The sequence below is a fragment of the Caretta caretta genome, chromosome 5, assembly GCF_965140235.1.
Source record: "Caretta caretta isolate rCarCar2 chromosome 5, rCarCar1.hap1, whole genome shotgun sequence".
NCBI lineage: Eukaryota > Metazoa > Chordata > Testudines > Cheloniidae > Caretta > Caretta caretta.
Window position 1 is genome coordinate 89,479,224 of NC_134210.1, and position 15,544 is coordinate 89,494,767.

Here is a 15,544-nt window from a genome sequence, read left to right on the forward strand (position 1 = left end):
TTGAATAGCTCATGAGTTAATGCTTTGCATATTTAAATGCAGTAACTATGAGTTAGGGAAGATATAATTGTATTTATACAAGTAAATGTGCTTTAATTTACATCTGCAGATTTTGTTCTTGAAGAAGTTTGTGTGCATTATCATTTTTAAAATAAAACTGTGATATTAATGGGTAAAACTTAAAATCCTTGTCTTATAATTTGTTTACTTATCCAGTACAGTGATGAAGATGATGCAAACTGTGTAACACAAGGTGATAAGCTTCGTGCCCTGAAAAGTAAAAGGCAGGCAAAGGCTGCAACCACAGTTCCACTAACGTAAGTCAACTTTTTGTGTGTATAAATACCAAAAGAGAGAGGGGGAACTGTCTTCCATTTTGCCCATTCTGAAGGTTCATTGGAAAGGCTGTGCTCACATTGATTAAAGGAAGTATGAATTCACTAATTCACTGTAGGTTTAGTGACTGTTTGGTTGTTTTTGGTTTTTGTTTTGTTTTGATTTTTTGGCTAAACAATGGTATTCAACTTTTCTCGTTCTCTTATCTGTTTCCTCTGTCACCAGAATGACCCACTGCCAGTATATGCTACATGTGTCTACTAGCCTTGTTGTGTGTCTGCATGTTCTTGACAGCACAGTCTGTTAGAACACAAACACTTCCTTGAACTCAGTATCATGATATTTAAAAAAATTAGAGGTCATTCTCTATAAGGTGTAGTGTTCAAATGACTCAATTTGTGTAGTTAATTTATTAAAATAAGTATAAAATAAATATTAGAAGATTAAACTATTTCTCTTTTAAATGTTTTTTACTTTTAACTTCTATTGATTTCATCTTTCTGGGGGAAGATTCTTCCCTAGATGCTGCTAGTTTTATAAGAACTGCTGGTATTTTCCTGTGGGCAGTTCTGCCTAGCCAAGGAGTAGTCAAACTTCAAGAGAACTCTCACTGGATAAATTCAAAAGGGAATGTGCGTACCTATGATGATCCCAAGACACTGATTACAGGAAGAGGGCATTGCCCACGGACTACTTATTAGTTGTCTCTGGTAGACAATGCAACATCAGCTGCAAAGGAAGTGACATATCTACCTTTGACCTTAGCATCTGTTGCTGACAGTTGCAGGATAGATAGTTCTCCTGGTGCCTTCACATCTAGTAAGAGAGAAATACAAGAGCCTCTGCAGCAGCAGGGGAACTCTCTGCTCCTTTATCAAAACTAGAGAGACAATGGCCAGGACAGTTACTATCTACTTCATCATTACTGGTAGATTTCACAGCCACCATGCCTCCTGAGCCCAAGAATAAAGGAAACTTAGTCTCTACCCTGGTTGTCTTTGCACCTACGAGCTACATTGAGACCCATAGCCAGCTGCTTTTTTTTTTTTTTTTTTGTCTTAGCCATCCTTTCTTCTGTTTCATATCACCGTGCTGTGGCTGGAGTGACAGAAAAATGGTATGAGTTCTACAGAAGACAAACAACATTGTGATCCTTTCTGAATCAGGAAAGCAGGGAGCCAAATAGCAGTAAAAAATATACGCTAATCTAACAGTAAAGGAATACATCTTTAAAACACCCAAACTTGTCTGTCTTATCCATGTCCTAAGTGTATTTTCCATTACATTACCATAGGCAGCTAATTCTGTATATCAAATAAATATTGCTTTGCTGCCTAGATACGATGGTGTTAAGTACCTTTTATAAATGCATAAAAATATAAATATTTTAACTTAAGTGTAAATAAAGGATTTTATACAACAAAAATACATCTTTAGCTAACTATAGAATATGTTGTGAATAAAGAAGAAAATACAAACTACAAAATCTTGTAAAATTAGGTCTAGAACCAGAGTCACCTGACATAGTTAACTTAAACACAGCCTGTGCCTACCTCCTTCACACTCCAGTTGCAAGAAGACCACTTTTCTAAAGTCAAATAACATAATAAATAAGCATTATCCCTCTCTCACATAACAAACTGCATCTGCAGAATCACTGTTGGAATGAGTATTCATTGTATGATACCGAACACGTTCATAACCATCATATTGATTCATTAAATGTTTTTTTTTCTTTGCTGGTTTATAGGCTTTCTATCAAAATAAGCTTGTATAAAGAAATTTTTCATAACATACTAGGTTGCCTTTCCATAAGCTTAACATAAATGAGCTAAAGCTAATAGTATCCTTATGTACTGTGCTTTGTGGTTAAAAAGAAAAAAATTATCTTAAATCGTTTATTCTGGGGAGTTTGACTTCCCCCTTCCCAATACCCTACATCACATGTGGTGGCAGTACATAGTGAAATAATTTGCATCAAGAAGCTAAGTGATAATATGTAATCAATTTTGTTACTCCCAAAATAACAATACTACAAAAAATATTATCTTGCTGTCCTAATCAAGTAGGGTGTCCTTCCCAGGTTGAATAGCTATTAGACTTTTTTTAAGTTCAGATTCTCCTACACCTAATTAAGCCTCCTCATTTGAACAGCAAGGTTATTAATAGGAAGAAAGCAGAATGAGATTTGTATTTCCTTAGTGTAAGACTATCTCAGAGAACAAAACACTTTGTTTACAAAAAGGTAGAATGGGAGGGGGGAATTAAGAGCTAGGGCTATTATTTTCTTATTAAGGCACAAGGGATTTGTGTGTAACGCTCATTAGTTTATCAATGTTACTTGCATAAATCCTCTGTGCCTTGATGAATGGATCCTGTGTATGTGTGTTATAGTTAGAAATATGTTGTACCTGAGGTAACGACCTACTGAATAGTAGTTGTAATTTTGAATGTAGAAAAGCAATTGACCCTCACCTTCTGGATATTTTGTATAATTCTGTTTGTTTGCTCTTTTAGTAGATGGTTATGGCTTTGATATTACAACAACATACAGCTGTGAAGCAGAAGTAGTGAATCTAGTGGCTCACCGAGACTGTTTAGTTTGACCAGCCTGCATTGCTAATATGGTTGAAGAGAGGGCAACAAGTGTTTGTTGCTGTATTAAGCTATTTCAGAATTTGTTTCTCTTTAAGATAGTGCAGTAGACTTTCCTTGGAATTGAAAGCCTATGTGGGGTTATTTCCGGTTCTCAGAAAACCTAGTTTAAGTTGGTCCCAAGTAACACATGGATAACACTTTCCACATGAAATGGTTGCATGACTGTTGTAACAGTAGAAAAGGAGAAAATGCTTGGCCCAGTTTAAAGGATCATTTACTTTTTTTAAAACTTGTAACTGGCTAAAATGCACCAATAGCATTCCCGTTTGAATTTTTGTTCATCTTTTCCTCCCCCTCCCAACCCTTTCTAGATGGCTCCTAGCTATGCTGGTCTCTACACTGTGTAGCATTGTCATCTGGTGGATTGTTTGTGGCTCCCTTCTTCCCAGCCTGCTATTCAGTCTAGATGGTTTAAGAACATAGTAACCTCAGGACCCCCTGAGAAAGAGCCACTGTGTAAGTGTCCCATTCCATTTCTCTACAATAGTTCACTTTTTCTGTCCAATATATTTCATAACTGCATGCTTTCTTATTGGCTTTGTTGCAAGGGAAAATTTCATTGTTCTACCTTTTTCTAAGAAAAGATTCCTTGAGTGATTTAAAATAAAGTAATTGTGTGGCTGGCTTGCAATATCTCTTTGAAAGATGCAGAGCAATTACAAGTAGGACAGTTCATAGTTCTGAAGTTTTCTTCTCTGCATGCTACTCCAAATATTCTGAAATATAATTTTAAAAACAAATTACATTGTTTAAAGTGTGCTTTTTGTCCTTTGCCTATCGCATATGCATCTGGAGCGGTTTAGCTCCCATTTTAGTTTGGATTTCTGCAACTGGCTATGAAATTGCTTAGTTTCCCCACAGATGAGTTTGCCCGTGTTAACTGCTTTAATACCTGGAGTTGGGATTTTCAATTTCTGGCAATAGATCTAGTTTTGCTAATGGACTACTTTATGCATACAACAGGAAACATAGTAAAACAGGACAAAAATCTTTTCTAAAATCTGTCTGCCATGGGTGTAGGCCTGCAGTATTTACTCCAGTCATGCATAATTACAAATTTAGCCCTTTTGTATGATTGAAAAATTCATATTTTATTGAATAGAATTTTGTGAAGATAGTCTGTCCTCTCTGTCACTCGGATTGCAGTAGCCTTTTAGGTTTCTGCATGTTCATGCCTTGATGTTCCTTTGACTACCTCTTCTGTTAAAATGATCATACTGATGAATAGCTCTTGCCAAAGAAACCTAGTTTTCTTCTTCGAGTGATTGCTCATATAGGTGTGCATGCTCGCCACATGCACCAGTGCCGGAAGTTTTTCCCCAGCAGTACCCGTAGGGGAGCACCCCTAGTGACCCTTGGAGTGGCGCCTCTATGGCACAGTATAAAGGGTGCTGCGCGCTCCACCCCAACCCCCCCATTCCTTCTTGACGCCAGTGAAGGTGCATCAGAACTGCTCTGCTCCAGCTTGTCTGCAGCTTTCCTCTAGAACTTTTGTTCGTTCATTGTAGTAGTACCTGTAGTTGAAGTAGTTAGATTAGTTTAGTTTAGTTTAGTTTAGTTTGTGCCCCGGGGTTTAAGCTGTGTAGCACTTGTAGGCAGCCAGTGCCAGTGAGTGATCCGCACGTGGACTGTTTATGCTGTTTGGGAGAAACCCATCTCAGCGATCGTTGGAAGATTTGCAGGTCTTTCAAGCCTCGGACCAAGAAAGAAAGGGACATTTGGCTCTGGGCTATTCTGATGGAGTCGGTGTTGACTCCAACTCCAGTGCACTGCTCCGAGTCAGCACCGGGTACCGCGGTGTCGGTGTGCGGCAATCCCTCGGTGCCGTCTACCAGTCGGCACCACTCTCTGTCTGCAGGGCACGCCAAGAGGGCTAAGAAGAGGCTTCTCCACCGCGGCACTGGAGCAAGACCCGGGTAGAGGCTAGACACATGTTGGGCAATCCTCGGTCCCCATCAGCCTCCAGGCCTCCAACTGAGGTCGAGCGGAGTAACCTGGCGCATTCGGAGCAGGCTTCCCCAGATGTCCAAATGCCCTCCATGCCGGAGGCCCTGCAAGCAGCCCGGGATGTTATGCCCCTGCCGGTACCAGGGACACTACCACCGCTGGCTCCCCAGTCCAGAGGCAAGCCACTGCTTGGATCTCTGCAGTCGCCCCCGGCTCAGTACTGTTCACGGTCAAGGGAACGTTCCCAATGCCATTCGCTGATCAACAAGCCTCCTGCGCGTAGTCCACGCCGGTCACCATCAACCCCTACCAGGTTGTTTGGCTGGGTTCCGACTGACAGGGGCTCCAGGCACCGCTCCGCCTCGAGGAGCGGGCCCATCGAGACCAAGACAGACAGCACCGAAGGTCCTCGTCTCTGAGGGGCTACCATAGACAGTTGCAACATGGGCGTCTACGCTTTTCCGTTCGTCATCTCGCTCCAGGACCCCGCCATGGCACCGCTCCTGCAGTCCCGGGCATCGATCGTCAGCGCCTCACCGTCGCGGATCCACCTGTTGGAGCCGATCACAGAGCAACTGCTACTGACAGTACCGTTCCTCCTCTTCGGAATCGCAGTCTCAGGATCGGCACCGTTCCCGACGCCACCGCTCCTCCTGGTCCAGGAATAGCGGTAGGTCATACACCAGCCCGGCCTCCCTTCGTAATCGTCAATCGATGGGACAGGCCAGTAAGGCTGAACAGCCTGCTGTGGAACCAGATTCCGTGGCCGGCACTGTGGTACCAATGGGCACCGTGGCCCGCGACGCAGCCCCCATTGGGGGCTTGCTTCGTGGCCAGAGCCTCGGAACATCCATTTGCCTCCCTTTCCCAGCCTCCCAGGAAGGAGTTGGTGGGACATGCATCTTTGGTGCCGTGCCCAGAGGGCGACCAAGTGGTGGGTCCTCTGGTACCGGTGGGCACGCAAAGTGCCGCGCCTGCCTCCTCACCCTTTCCTGATGAGGCGATTACGGCCCCTTCTCCCTCTGTCCCGCAGGAAGACTCTAAAGCCCACCAGGAACTACTGAAAAGGGTGGCATCAAGCCTCAACCTTCAGGCCATGGAATTGGAGGAACCCTCGGACTCCCTCTTCAACATCCTATCAGCCTCGGTTCCAGGCAGGGTGGCCCTCACACTCCATGAAGGGTGGCAAAGATTTTGAATGCCTTGTGGCAAACCCCGGCCTCCCTGCCCCCATCTCTAATAGGGCTGAGTGGAAGTACTTTGTGCCCGCCAAGGGGCATGAATACCTGTACACACACCCTGCTCCCAACTCCCTGGTGGTAGAGTCGGTCAACCACAGGGAGAGGCAGGGTCAACCAGCACCAGCTCTGAAAAATAAAGACTCAAGGAGGCTGGACTTGTTTGGGAGAAAGGTTTATTGGTCCTCGAGTTTCCAGTTAAGGGTGGCGAACCACTAGGCTCTCCTGGGTCGGTATGAATTCAATTTGTGGGATGCTCTACCCAAATTCAAGGACTTCCTCCAGGAGCATGACAGGAAGGAGTTCAAAGCTCAGGTGGAGGAGGGTACAGTGACCACCAGGGCAACCCTGCAGGCAGCATCGGATGCTGTGGATACAGCCGTGAGGTCCACGGCCTTCACGGTGTCCATGAGGAGGGCGTCATGGCTCCTGCTGTCTGGGCTGTCCAGTGAGGTGCAGAACTCCTTGCAGGATCTCCCGTTTAATGGCAGGGCCCTGTTTGCGGAACAGAGGGACGTGAAACTGCACGACCTGAAAGATTCCCGCGCTATGCTTAAAGACACTGGGTCTATATGTTCCGGCTTTGGCTAGGCCTAAGTTTAAGCCCCAGCAGGCTCCCAGCCAGGCCACTCACTCTAAATATGAGCCTTCTTATAAAAAATCACAGGACTATAAGAAATGCCCGCAGAAGCAGTCCCAATCTGCCCCCCAGCCTGGGTCCTCCAAGGGCAAATAGGCGGGAAAACAGCAGTTTTCACTGGATGCCCGGGGGCGACCTGCCGGTTCATGCCAGGGATCCACCAGCAGTAAAGCTTCCCTTCTCCAACTGGTTGTGTGCTTTTCTCCTGGAGTGGTAGCGGCTGACTTCAGACCATTGGGTCCTCAACACAGTCTCCCTGGTCTACACCCTCCAGTTTACCTCTACCCCGCCCAACCACCCTCCGCCCCTGTTCCTTCTGCGGGACCCTTCTCACAAGGCCCTGCTAGAGCAGGAGGTGGGGCAGCTCCTTGGCTTAGGAGCGGTGGACGGGGTGCCAGCGGAGTTCAAACGCGAGGGGTGGTGCTCCTGCTATTTCCTTATCCCAAAGGCCAAAGAGGGGCTCAGGCCCATCCTGTACCTGTGAGGCTTGAACCAGTACATGGTAAAGCTCAAGTTTCTCATGGTCTCTCTAGCCTCCATCATCCCCTCCCTGGATCCCAGGAACTGGTATGCCGCCCTCAATCTCCAGGACGCATACTTCCATATTCATATATTCGAGGGGCACAGGCGCTTCCTCCATTTCATGGTTGGGCAGGAGCACTACCAATTTACGGTCCTCCCCTTTGGCCTGTCCACTGCTCCCAGGATATTCACAAAGTGCATGTCTGTGGCGACGGCCTACCTCAGAAGTCGTGGGGTTCAGATCTTCCCCTATCTAGATGACTGGCTGGTCAAGGGCAGCTCCCAGTCACAGGTGTGAGATCACGTGGTGCTCCTACTGTCCACATGCGCCACCCCGAGCCAGTACAGCTCATAGAGTTTATTGGGGCAGTTCTGGACGCAACATTGGCCAGGGCCTCCCTTCCACTGGACAGATTCGAGTCCCTGAAAGGGCTCATCGACACAGTCACGAGATTGCCCGTGACGACAACCAGAGCGTGTCTCCAGCTCCTAGGTCACGTTGGCGTGCACATATGTGGTTCACCACCACAGACTCAGGATGAGGCCCCTCCAGCTCTGGTTGGCCTTGGTGTTCTCCCAGGCCAAAGACAGAATGGACAAGGGCCTCACGGTGCTCGAGCCTGTGCTCACCTCCGTACAATGGTGGCCCTCCCGGGGAACATGCTCCATGGGGTCCTGTTCAGGGGCAGGCCCCTGTCGGTGGAGATGTGTCCAATGCATTGGACCTGGCGTGGGGAGCCCATGTGGGGGATGTTCAGACCCAAGGTCTGTGGTCCGCGCAGGACCTTGCCCTGCATATAAACGTCAAGGAGCTCAGGGTGGTCCAGCTGCCATGAGTAGCCTTCCGCTCGTACCTGGAGGGCAGAGTAGTCGGGGTTCTCACGGACAACATGGCCTTGATGTTTTACATCAACAGGCAAGGTGGGGCCCACTCTTCTGCCCGGAATCCCTCAGGCTGTGGGACGTCTGTATAGCTCACGACATTTGCCTGCCACCTACCGGGCACCCAGAACTTGCGGGCGGATTGCCTGAGCCAAGACTTCTCTCCGCATGAGTGGTCTCTACACCCAGAGGTGGTGCATGGACTTTTCCAAGAGTGGGGAACTCCCCAGGTGGACCTGTTCATGACCCGGCAGATCCACAGGGGCCCCGGTTCTACTCCTGGGCGGGGCTGGGAGTGGGCGCTATCTCCGATGCCTTCCTCCTATCATGGTCCAGCTTCTCTATGCCTTCCCCCCGATCCTACTGATCGGCAAGGTCCTGGAAAAGGTAAAGACGGACAGGGCCCAGGTCTTCCTGATTGCCCCAGTGTGGCACAGGCAACATTGGTACGGAACCCCCATGAGCCTGGCGGTTGCCCCACTGTGGCCGTTGCTGTCCCGCCCGGACCTGCTCTCGCAGGGCCAGGGCCGCCTTCTCCACCCCAACTTAGCGGCATTCCACCTCACGGCGTGGCTGCTCAATGGTTAGGCTGGGAGGAAAGGATGTGCTCGGAAGGGGTTTACCACGTCGTCTTGGAAAGCAGGTGACCTTCCACGCATTGAGCCTACTTGGCAAAGTGGTCTCGGTTTTCCCAATGGGTGGCTGAGCTTAGCGTTTCCCCTGTGGCTGCCCCGATCCAGCTCATTTTGGACTACCTTCTTCACCTTAGAGCCCAGGGCCTGGCACCCTCCTCCGTCAAGGTGCACTTGGCCATATCGGTCTTCCACTCACTAGTGCAGGGGCACATGGTATTCTCCCATGCTATGACTGGCCGATTCCTTAAGGGATTGGATTGTCTCTTCCCGTATGTTAGGTCCCCAGTCCCGCAGTGGGACCTGAACTTGGTGCTGGCCCGGTTGATGGGTCCCCCCTTTGAGCCGTTAGCTACATGCTCCTGGTCGCACCTCTTGTGGAAGGTAGCCTCCCTGGTGGCAATCATATCTGCTAGACGGGTCTCGGAATTCATGGCCCTGATCTCCGAGCCCCCGTATACGATGTTCCATAAAGATAAGGTCCAGCTCTGTCCACATCTTTCATTCCTCCCAAAGGTGGTCTCTGCCTCCCACGTGGGTCAGGACATTTTTCCTGCCAGTCCTCTGCCCCAAGCCTCATGCATCCAGAGAGGAGCGCCGACCCCACACGCTGGATGTGGAATGGGCTCTGGCCTTTTACCTGGAATGGACTAAGCTGTTCAGGAAGTCTTTGCAGGTGTTCATAGCCTCAGCCGAAAGCATGAGGGGTCGGCCGATCTCCACTCAACGGCTCTCCAACTGGAGCACCTCATGCATCCGTACCTGTTATGACCTGGCAGGAATCCCTCCGCCGTTGATTGTGAGGGCACACTCGACTAGGGCACAAGCCTCGTCGGCTGCCTTTTTAGTCCATATCCCCCATTCAGGACATTTGCAGGGCTGACACATGGTCTTCAGTTCACACGTTCACCTCGCATTATGCAGTCGTCTCCCAGACCATGGAAGATGTCGGATTTGGCAGGGCTGTGCTCTGTCCCGACAATTTGTGAACTCCTACCCACCTCCAACAGATATAGCTTGGAATCACTTATTGTGGAATACACATGAGCAATCACTTGAAGAAGAAAAGACAGTTACCTTTTCTGTAACTGGTGTTCTTCGAGATGTGTTGTTCATGTCTATTCCACATCCTGCCCTCCTTCCCCTCTGTCGGAGTTGTCTGACAAGAAGGAACTGAGGGTGGGGGGAGCGCCATGGAAGCGCCACTCTAGGGGTCGCTAGGGGCACTCCCCTACGGGTACTGCTAGGGGAAACACTTCCTGCACCGGTACACGTGGCGAGCACGCACACCTGTTGTGGAATAGATGTGAGTAACTCATCTCGAAGAACACCAGTTACGGAAAAGGTAATTATCTTTTCACTTTGAATTTATGATCTTTTTTGGTGTTTTTTTCCCTACCACTAAAAAGAGCCCCAAGACCTCAACTTTTTGGATAAGTAAGGTGTATGCACCAGAGAAATTTGCCTGATAAATCCACTGCACATTCCTCTCCCTTTGTGTAAGTCTTGTCACTGTGGAGTTTGCTTGTGTAGAGAACTCTGACCCCGCAAGAATAATTACTCTGGTAGCACACTAGAAACTTTAGTTGCTGATGGAAAAAGTGGGTCCAAAATGTAATATCCTAGAGTGGTAAGCATAGTTTAAAACAGTCTTCTATGCTTTCATGTTAAACATGAAAGCTAAGCCTTTCAGGCTGCTGCTACTTTGGCCTCGCCACAGCACCCAAAAAAGTAAGAATCTACTCTAAAGTTAAGGAAGAAAAATACCCAAGCAATAACCAGAGTCCTTGGAGTGCTGTCAATTCTTGATCAGGTTGCACACCCCTATAGCTGGAAACCCTACCATCAAAAAAGAAAGATTTATCTTTTATTAAGGAAGAAAATTCAGACTAAAAATGTCCATCCACTAAATGAAGAAAATGGTGCCATCCTACTGTTAAAAACCCAATTGTCATATTAATCTTAGCTAGCTAAGATCTTTAGTAGTCTACAAAGAAGACTTAAGCAGAGAATAGGCACCCATTTAGTCACCTAAATAAATACCTGATTTTCAAAGGTTCTGAATTGAGATTAGTAGGAACTGCTGGGGTCTCTCAGTACTTTTGAAAACCAAGTCTTTTACTTAGGCATCTAAGTATAGATTTAAAAACTGGACTGTAGGCACCCATTCTTTTAAAACCTTGGTCTTCATTTTCCTATAGCATATAAGAAATCTCTACAAACTCTAGACAGTCCAGAGGAGAGATGCTCCTGTATGTCTCTTCCCAGTGAAGCTTGAAATTAAAATGTTTTCTTACCTTTGCTGATTTCCTGTCTTCATTTCATGTACATAAGAACAGCCATAGTGGGTCAGACCAAAAGTCCATCTAGCCCAGTATCCTGTCTTCCAACAGTGGCCAGTGCAAGGTGCTTCAGAGGGAATGAACAGAACAGGTAATCATCAAGTGATCTATCCCCTGTTGCCTATTCCCACATTAGCTTACTAGCATTTTAGGGGATTTTTAGAGTATTGACATACTAGTTGATTTAAAAAAAAGTGTGAAGTTTGGACCTACCAGCCTTGCTGTTGTCCCATTTATGTCCAGTTTAACAATTCTTGGCTTGTTAAGATGCTGTGTTCTCGCCGGAACATAAGTAGTGTCTTTTGAATAATGAAGGTACTTCTGTATAATATAGGGTGCCTTTTGAAAACCTGAGGTTCTGAGCAGTGGAACAACAAAGTGAAGGTTCCATTACAGATTAATTATAAATGGAGACTCCTTGCACTACAGTACAACTGCTGCTCAAATACAGTGTCCACAAGTCTAGAAGGATGTTGATAAATTGGTGATGGTTCAGAGAAGAGTCTTGAGAATGATTAAAGGTTTGGAACACATGTCTTGTAGTGATAAGCTTAAGGAGCTCAATCTATTTAGCTTATCAAGAGAAGGTTAAGGGATGGTTTGTTCACACTATTTAAGTACCTTTTTGGGGAGCAGAAATTTGATAATAGGGGCACTCTTCAATATAGCAGACAAAAGTGTAACAAGAACCAGTGGTTGGAAGAGTTAAAGCTAGACAAATTCAGACTAGAAATAAGATGCAAACTTTTAAGTGAGAATAATTAACCATTGGACCAACTTACCCAGGGTTGTGGTGGATTCTCCAACACTGGCAATTTTCAGATCAAGATTGGATGTTTTTCTAAAAGATATGCTCTAGTTCAGCCAGAGCTATTGGACTTAAAGCAGGAGCTGATACTGAGATGTCCTGTGTTATATAGGAGGTCAGACTAGATGTTCAGAGGTCCCTTCTGGCCTTAAAAAATCTATGAATGTGTGAAATAATGGATGTATATGTAACTGAAAGAATTATACGGTTTCCTATAGTTAAACCTTAGACCTAGAAGCAGGATTAAGTTTCTTATGGAGAGTCATCTTAACTTCATAGTGTCATTGAAGAGCATATGTCCTTCAGATAAAATTCATAACCAACAAATGATCAAAATTGCTAACATATTTGCTTTAATGCTTTTTCATATTTGCAGATCTGTATTAACTGCACAAAACGTAAAGTAGGTGTTAAGGTTACACAGTTAAATATAAAAGCTAGGGAAAGCAAAAATTAAGATTCCTATAGTAATGTTAATTTGGCCACATTATGCATATTTAGTAATATGTTACATTTAGGTTCCTATCAAATTCACAGCCATGAAAAATGCTTTACGGATTGTGAAATCTGGTCTTTCATGTGCTTTTACCCTATAATACACAAATTTCATGGGGGAGACTAGCGTTTCTCAAATTGAGGATCCTGGGAGTTGGCGGGGAAGGGGGTGTCGCAAGGTTATTTTAGGGGGTTGTGGTATTACCACCCTTACTTCTGCACTACCTTCAGAGCTGGGTGGCTGGGGAGTGGCGGCTGTTGACTGAGGGCCAGCTCTCTAGGCAGCAGCACAGACGTTAGGGTGACAATACCATACCATGCCATCCTTACTTCTGCGCTGTTGCTGGAGGCAGGTCTGCCTTCAGAGCAGGGCTCCCGGCCAGCAGCCACTGCTCTTCATCTTCCCAGCACTGCTGCCCACAGTAGCAGTGCAGAAGTAAGGGCAGCAATACCACAACCTCCCCTACAATAACCTTGCAACCTCCCTGCAACTCTCTTTTCGGTCAGGATCCCTACAATTACAACATGGTGAAATTTCAGATTTAAATAGCTGAAATCATGAAATTTACCATTTTGAAAATCCTATGATTATGGAACTAGCCAAAATGGACAATGAATTTGGTAGGGCCCTAATTATATTCCTGCTTTCCTAGCTAAATGTGTACTTGAATTTCTGTATGTCTTACATTGTCTAGACCATAAAATATAAAGAACGTTCAATGTAGCAGAGTTAACATTCAATGTGGGAACATTTACTCGGCTTCCTTAACTTACCCTTGGTGTTGCATTAGCCAACTAGTTTTTCTACTTATAGACTGACAATGCTGGAGATGTTCTAATTTTATTTATATAGGGGATGGGGAGATTGCTTTTATGCTGCTTTAAAGTTAATATTTAAGCCCTGCTAAGAGTAAAACAAGTTTCTCTCACTATTTCCTTTCTGTCGACACAAGCAAGAATAAATCCTGTTGTAACATGACTTGGCCATAGAAACATTTAAGAATGATTATTTTTGTGGGGTAGGCGAGGTCTATTGTTCCAGTTAAGCTTTGAAGTGATTAGTTTGGTGGAGAGGGAATGCTAGCATTCTTTGCTGTTAGTATTGTTTGCTTGGAGACAACTTTCTTGCCGAACTGAATTAACAAAGTGTCAGCAGATCAGTTCACATTGTAATGATTGTACCAAAGCAGTGAAAAGACACCACTGATATTTAATATGAAAGCTTAGAATTTACATAATGTTTGATAATGCAATATAAATTACAGAGAGCTTACATTTTTTGGAATCTGCAGGTTTTTTTACTTCGTTACTTCCTTTTTTTTTTTTTTAACTCCAGAACTGTCTGGGCCATTTTCTTCCATTACTTTCTGTATGGTTATGAGTTGTCATTGTGAATGTTTGCTTTGGTATTAATAGAGTAGTCCATGTTAATTTCATTCCTCTCCCTTGTATGGTTCTGTGGGTAAAGTGGCTGCGTTCAACTTGGTGTGGTCTCCAGGCACCTGTCTAATTCCTAAATCAAAGTTTGGAGATAAAATATCTGCCCTGGAAATTTTTTTTAAAAAACTGTATGTCAGTGCTAAGATGTTGCTAACTGACCAGCATTTCTGGTGCCAGCACAAGGGTCAGTCTCTGAGGCAGTGTATAGATTGTGTGGCTTTCGCTTTCCACTGCACCCAAAGATCCAGAAAAGAGAGGATGCTGAAGCATCCATCATCTGCTATCAATGGAGAAGGCTATGAGGCAAATATTCCTGCATCTGCAGAGGAACCATTCTGAGCATGGAACCTCAGTGAGATCTGGCGGTGGCTCCAAAGTAGGGGCAGACTGGATCTTTGACCTAACAACCCCCAAGAACGCAATGAAGGGTAACTGGAGCTGGATGCTTCTCCGTTTTTTACACTTAAGAGTTTTTCGTTTTCACTATGACATTTCCTTTCGGTCCTATTTACAGAAGTCTTGCAGAGAGGGTTCTGGGGGCAAGTGTACAAAGATTAAGGGAGTAAGCCTGATGCTAATGGACATAGGATGGACGGTATTTCAATTGATGTTTCATGAAGAGGAAATTACGTCAAGTAAATGAGCTTGAAATGAAAGAAAACCAATATCTATTCTATTTTAGAGGAGAAAGTAGTTCTGATTCCTTGATTAATATCTTTTTTCTGGACTGAGGCAAGATATTTCTGTATGTACTTCTTCCATTATTTTTTTAATATCCAGGGTGCTCATGAACACTAAATGCTCAGAGATTGAGTAACAGTAGTACCCATGATTTGTACTCATCAGTTCTGCTACTCAGGTCGGTAAGACATCCAGTTCTTCTTCTTATTTCTGAATGAGGAACTGAAATAGAATCAGATTCTGTATCTGGATCATTACACAAAACCTCAATAGTCCATAGAGATTCAAGGCTGGCCGTGCTGTCCTCAGGGCACCTTACTTCTTTCTGTAGTTCCTTGTTAGTATGGCTGCTGTAGAACTGAGCTGATAAGACTGCTTCTTGTAGCAACTGCCTCTGAACATGGAGTTGCTTTGCTCAGTTCAGAGTTGATGCATCTCCAACAACACTGTAGGATAGTTCTCTTCCTTTGTCCCTGCCCAGGCATGAATCCCCAAAATGTGATACATGTTTTCATAGTTACAAATTCACGATGCGCAGGGAGTCAGCCTGATAGGCAGCTGGCCTACTGGTCCAGCAGTGGTTCCACCATTTTTTCTGGCCTGATCATTCTAGACGGGGCCCTGGCTGAATCATCTGTAGAGGGCCTCAATCCCTCTTGAGGGCATCTTCCACTCCCCTTAAGGTTCTGTCACAGCACAGGTACAGGGGAGCGCAGTGGAAGGACCCAAGGCCCTAGAGGGGCATTACAATATCTGGACCACTCGCTGGTTCATCCCAAGTTATACTCCCACTGACTTGCTTCCTACTAAGCTGTGGCTCCTCTGGGGCACGGTCACAAGCTCAGGGGTATCTGTTTGTCCCACTGACAGAGTAATGTTCTATTCTTCACAGACTGTTGTGGGTTTCTAGCTCCCAAAGCGGG

The 15,544-nt window shown here is 45.5% G+C and overlaps 1 protein-coding gene across 12 annotated transcripts in view; it reads left to right on the forward strand.

Annotated features, from left to right (window-relative positions):
- Window positions 1-15,544, forward strand: part of CDC14B (cell division cycle 14B) — an 81,451-nt gene that overhangs the window by 49,356 nt on the left and 16,551 nt on the right. For 7 of the 12 annotated variants that reach the window (XM_048850147.2, XM_048850154.2, XM_048850148.2 and 4 more), the window contains one exon: window positions 217-317. In XM_048850147.2, coding sequence (XP_048706104.2) covers window positions 217-317 — 101 coding nt within the window. Of the gene's footprint in view, window positions 1-216; window positions 318-3,305; window positions 3,451-11,189; window positions 11,289-15,544 lie in introns of all 12 variants that reach the window. The other 5 variants (XM_048850151.2, XM_075128639.1, XM_048850153.2 and 2 more) reach the window with 3 other exon arrangements.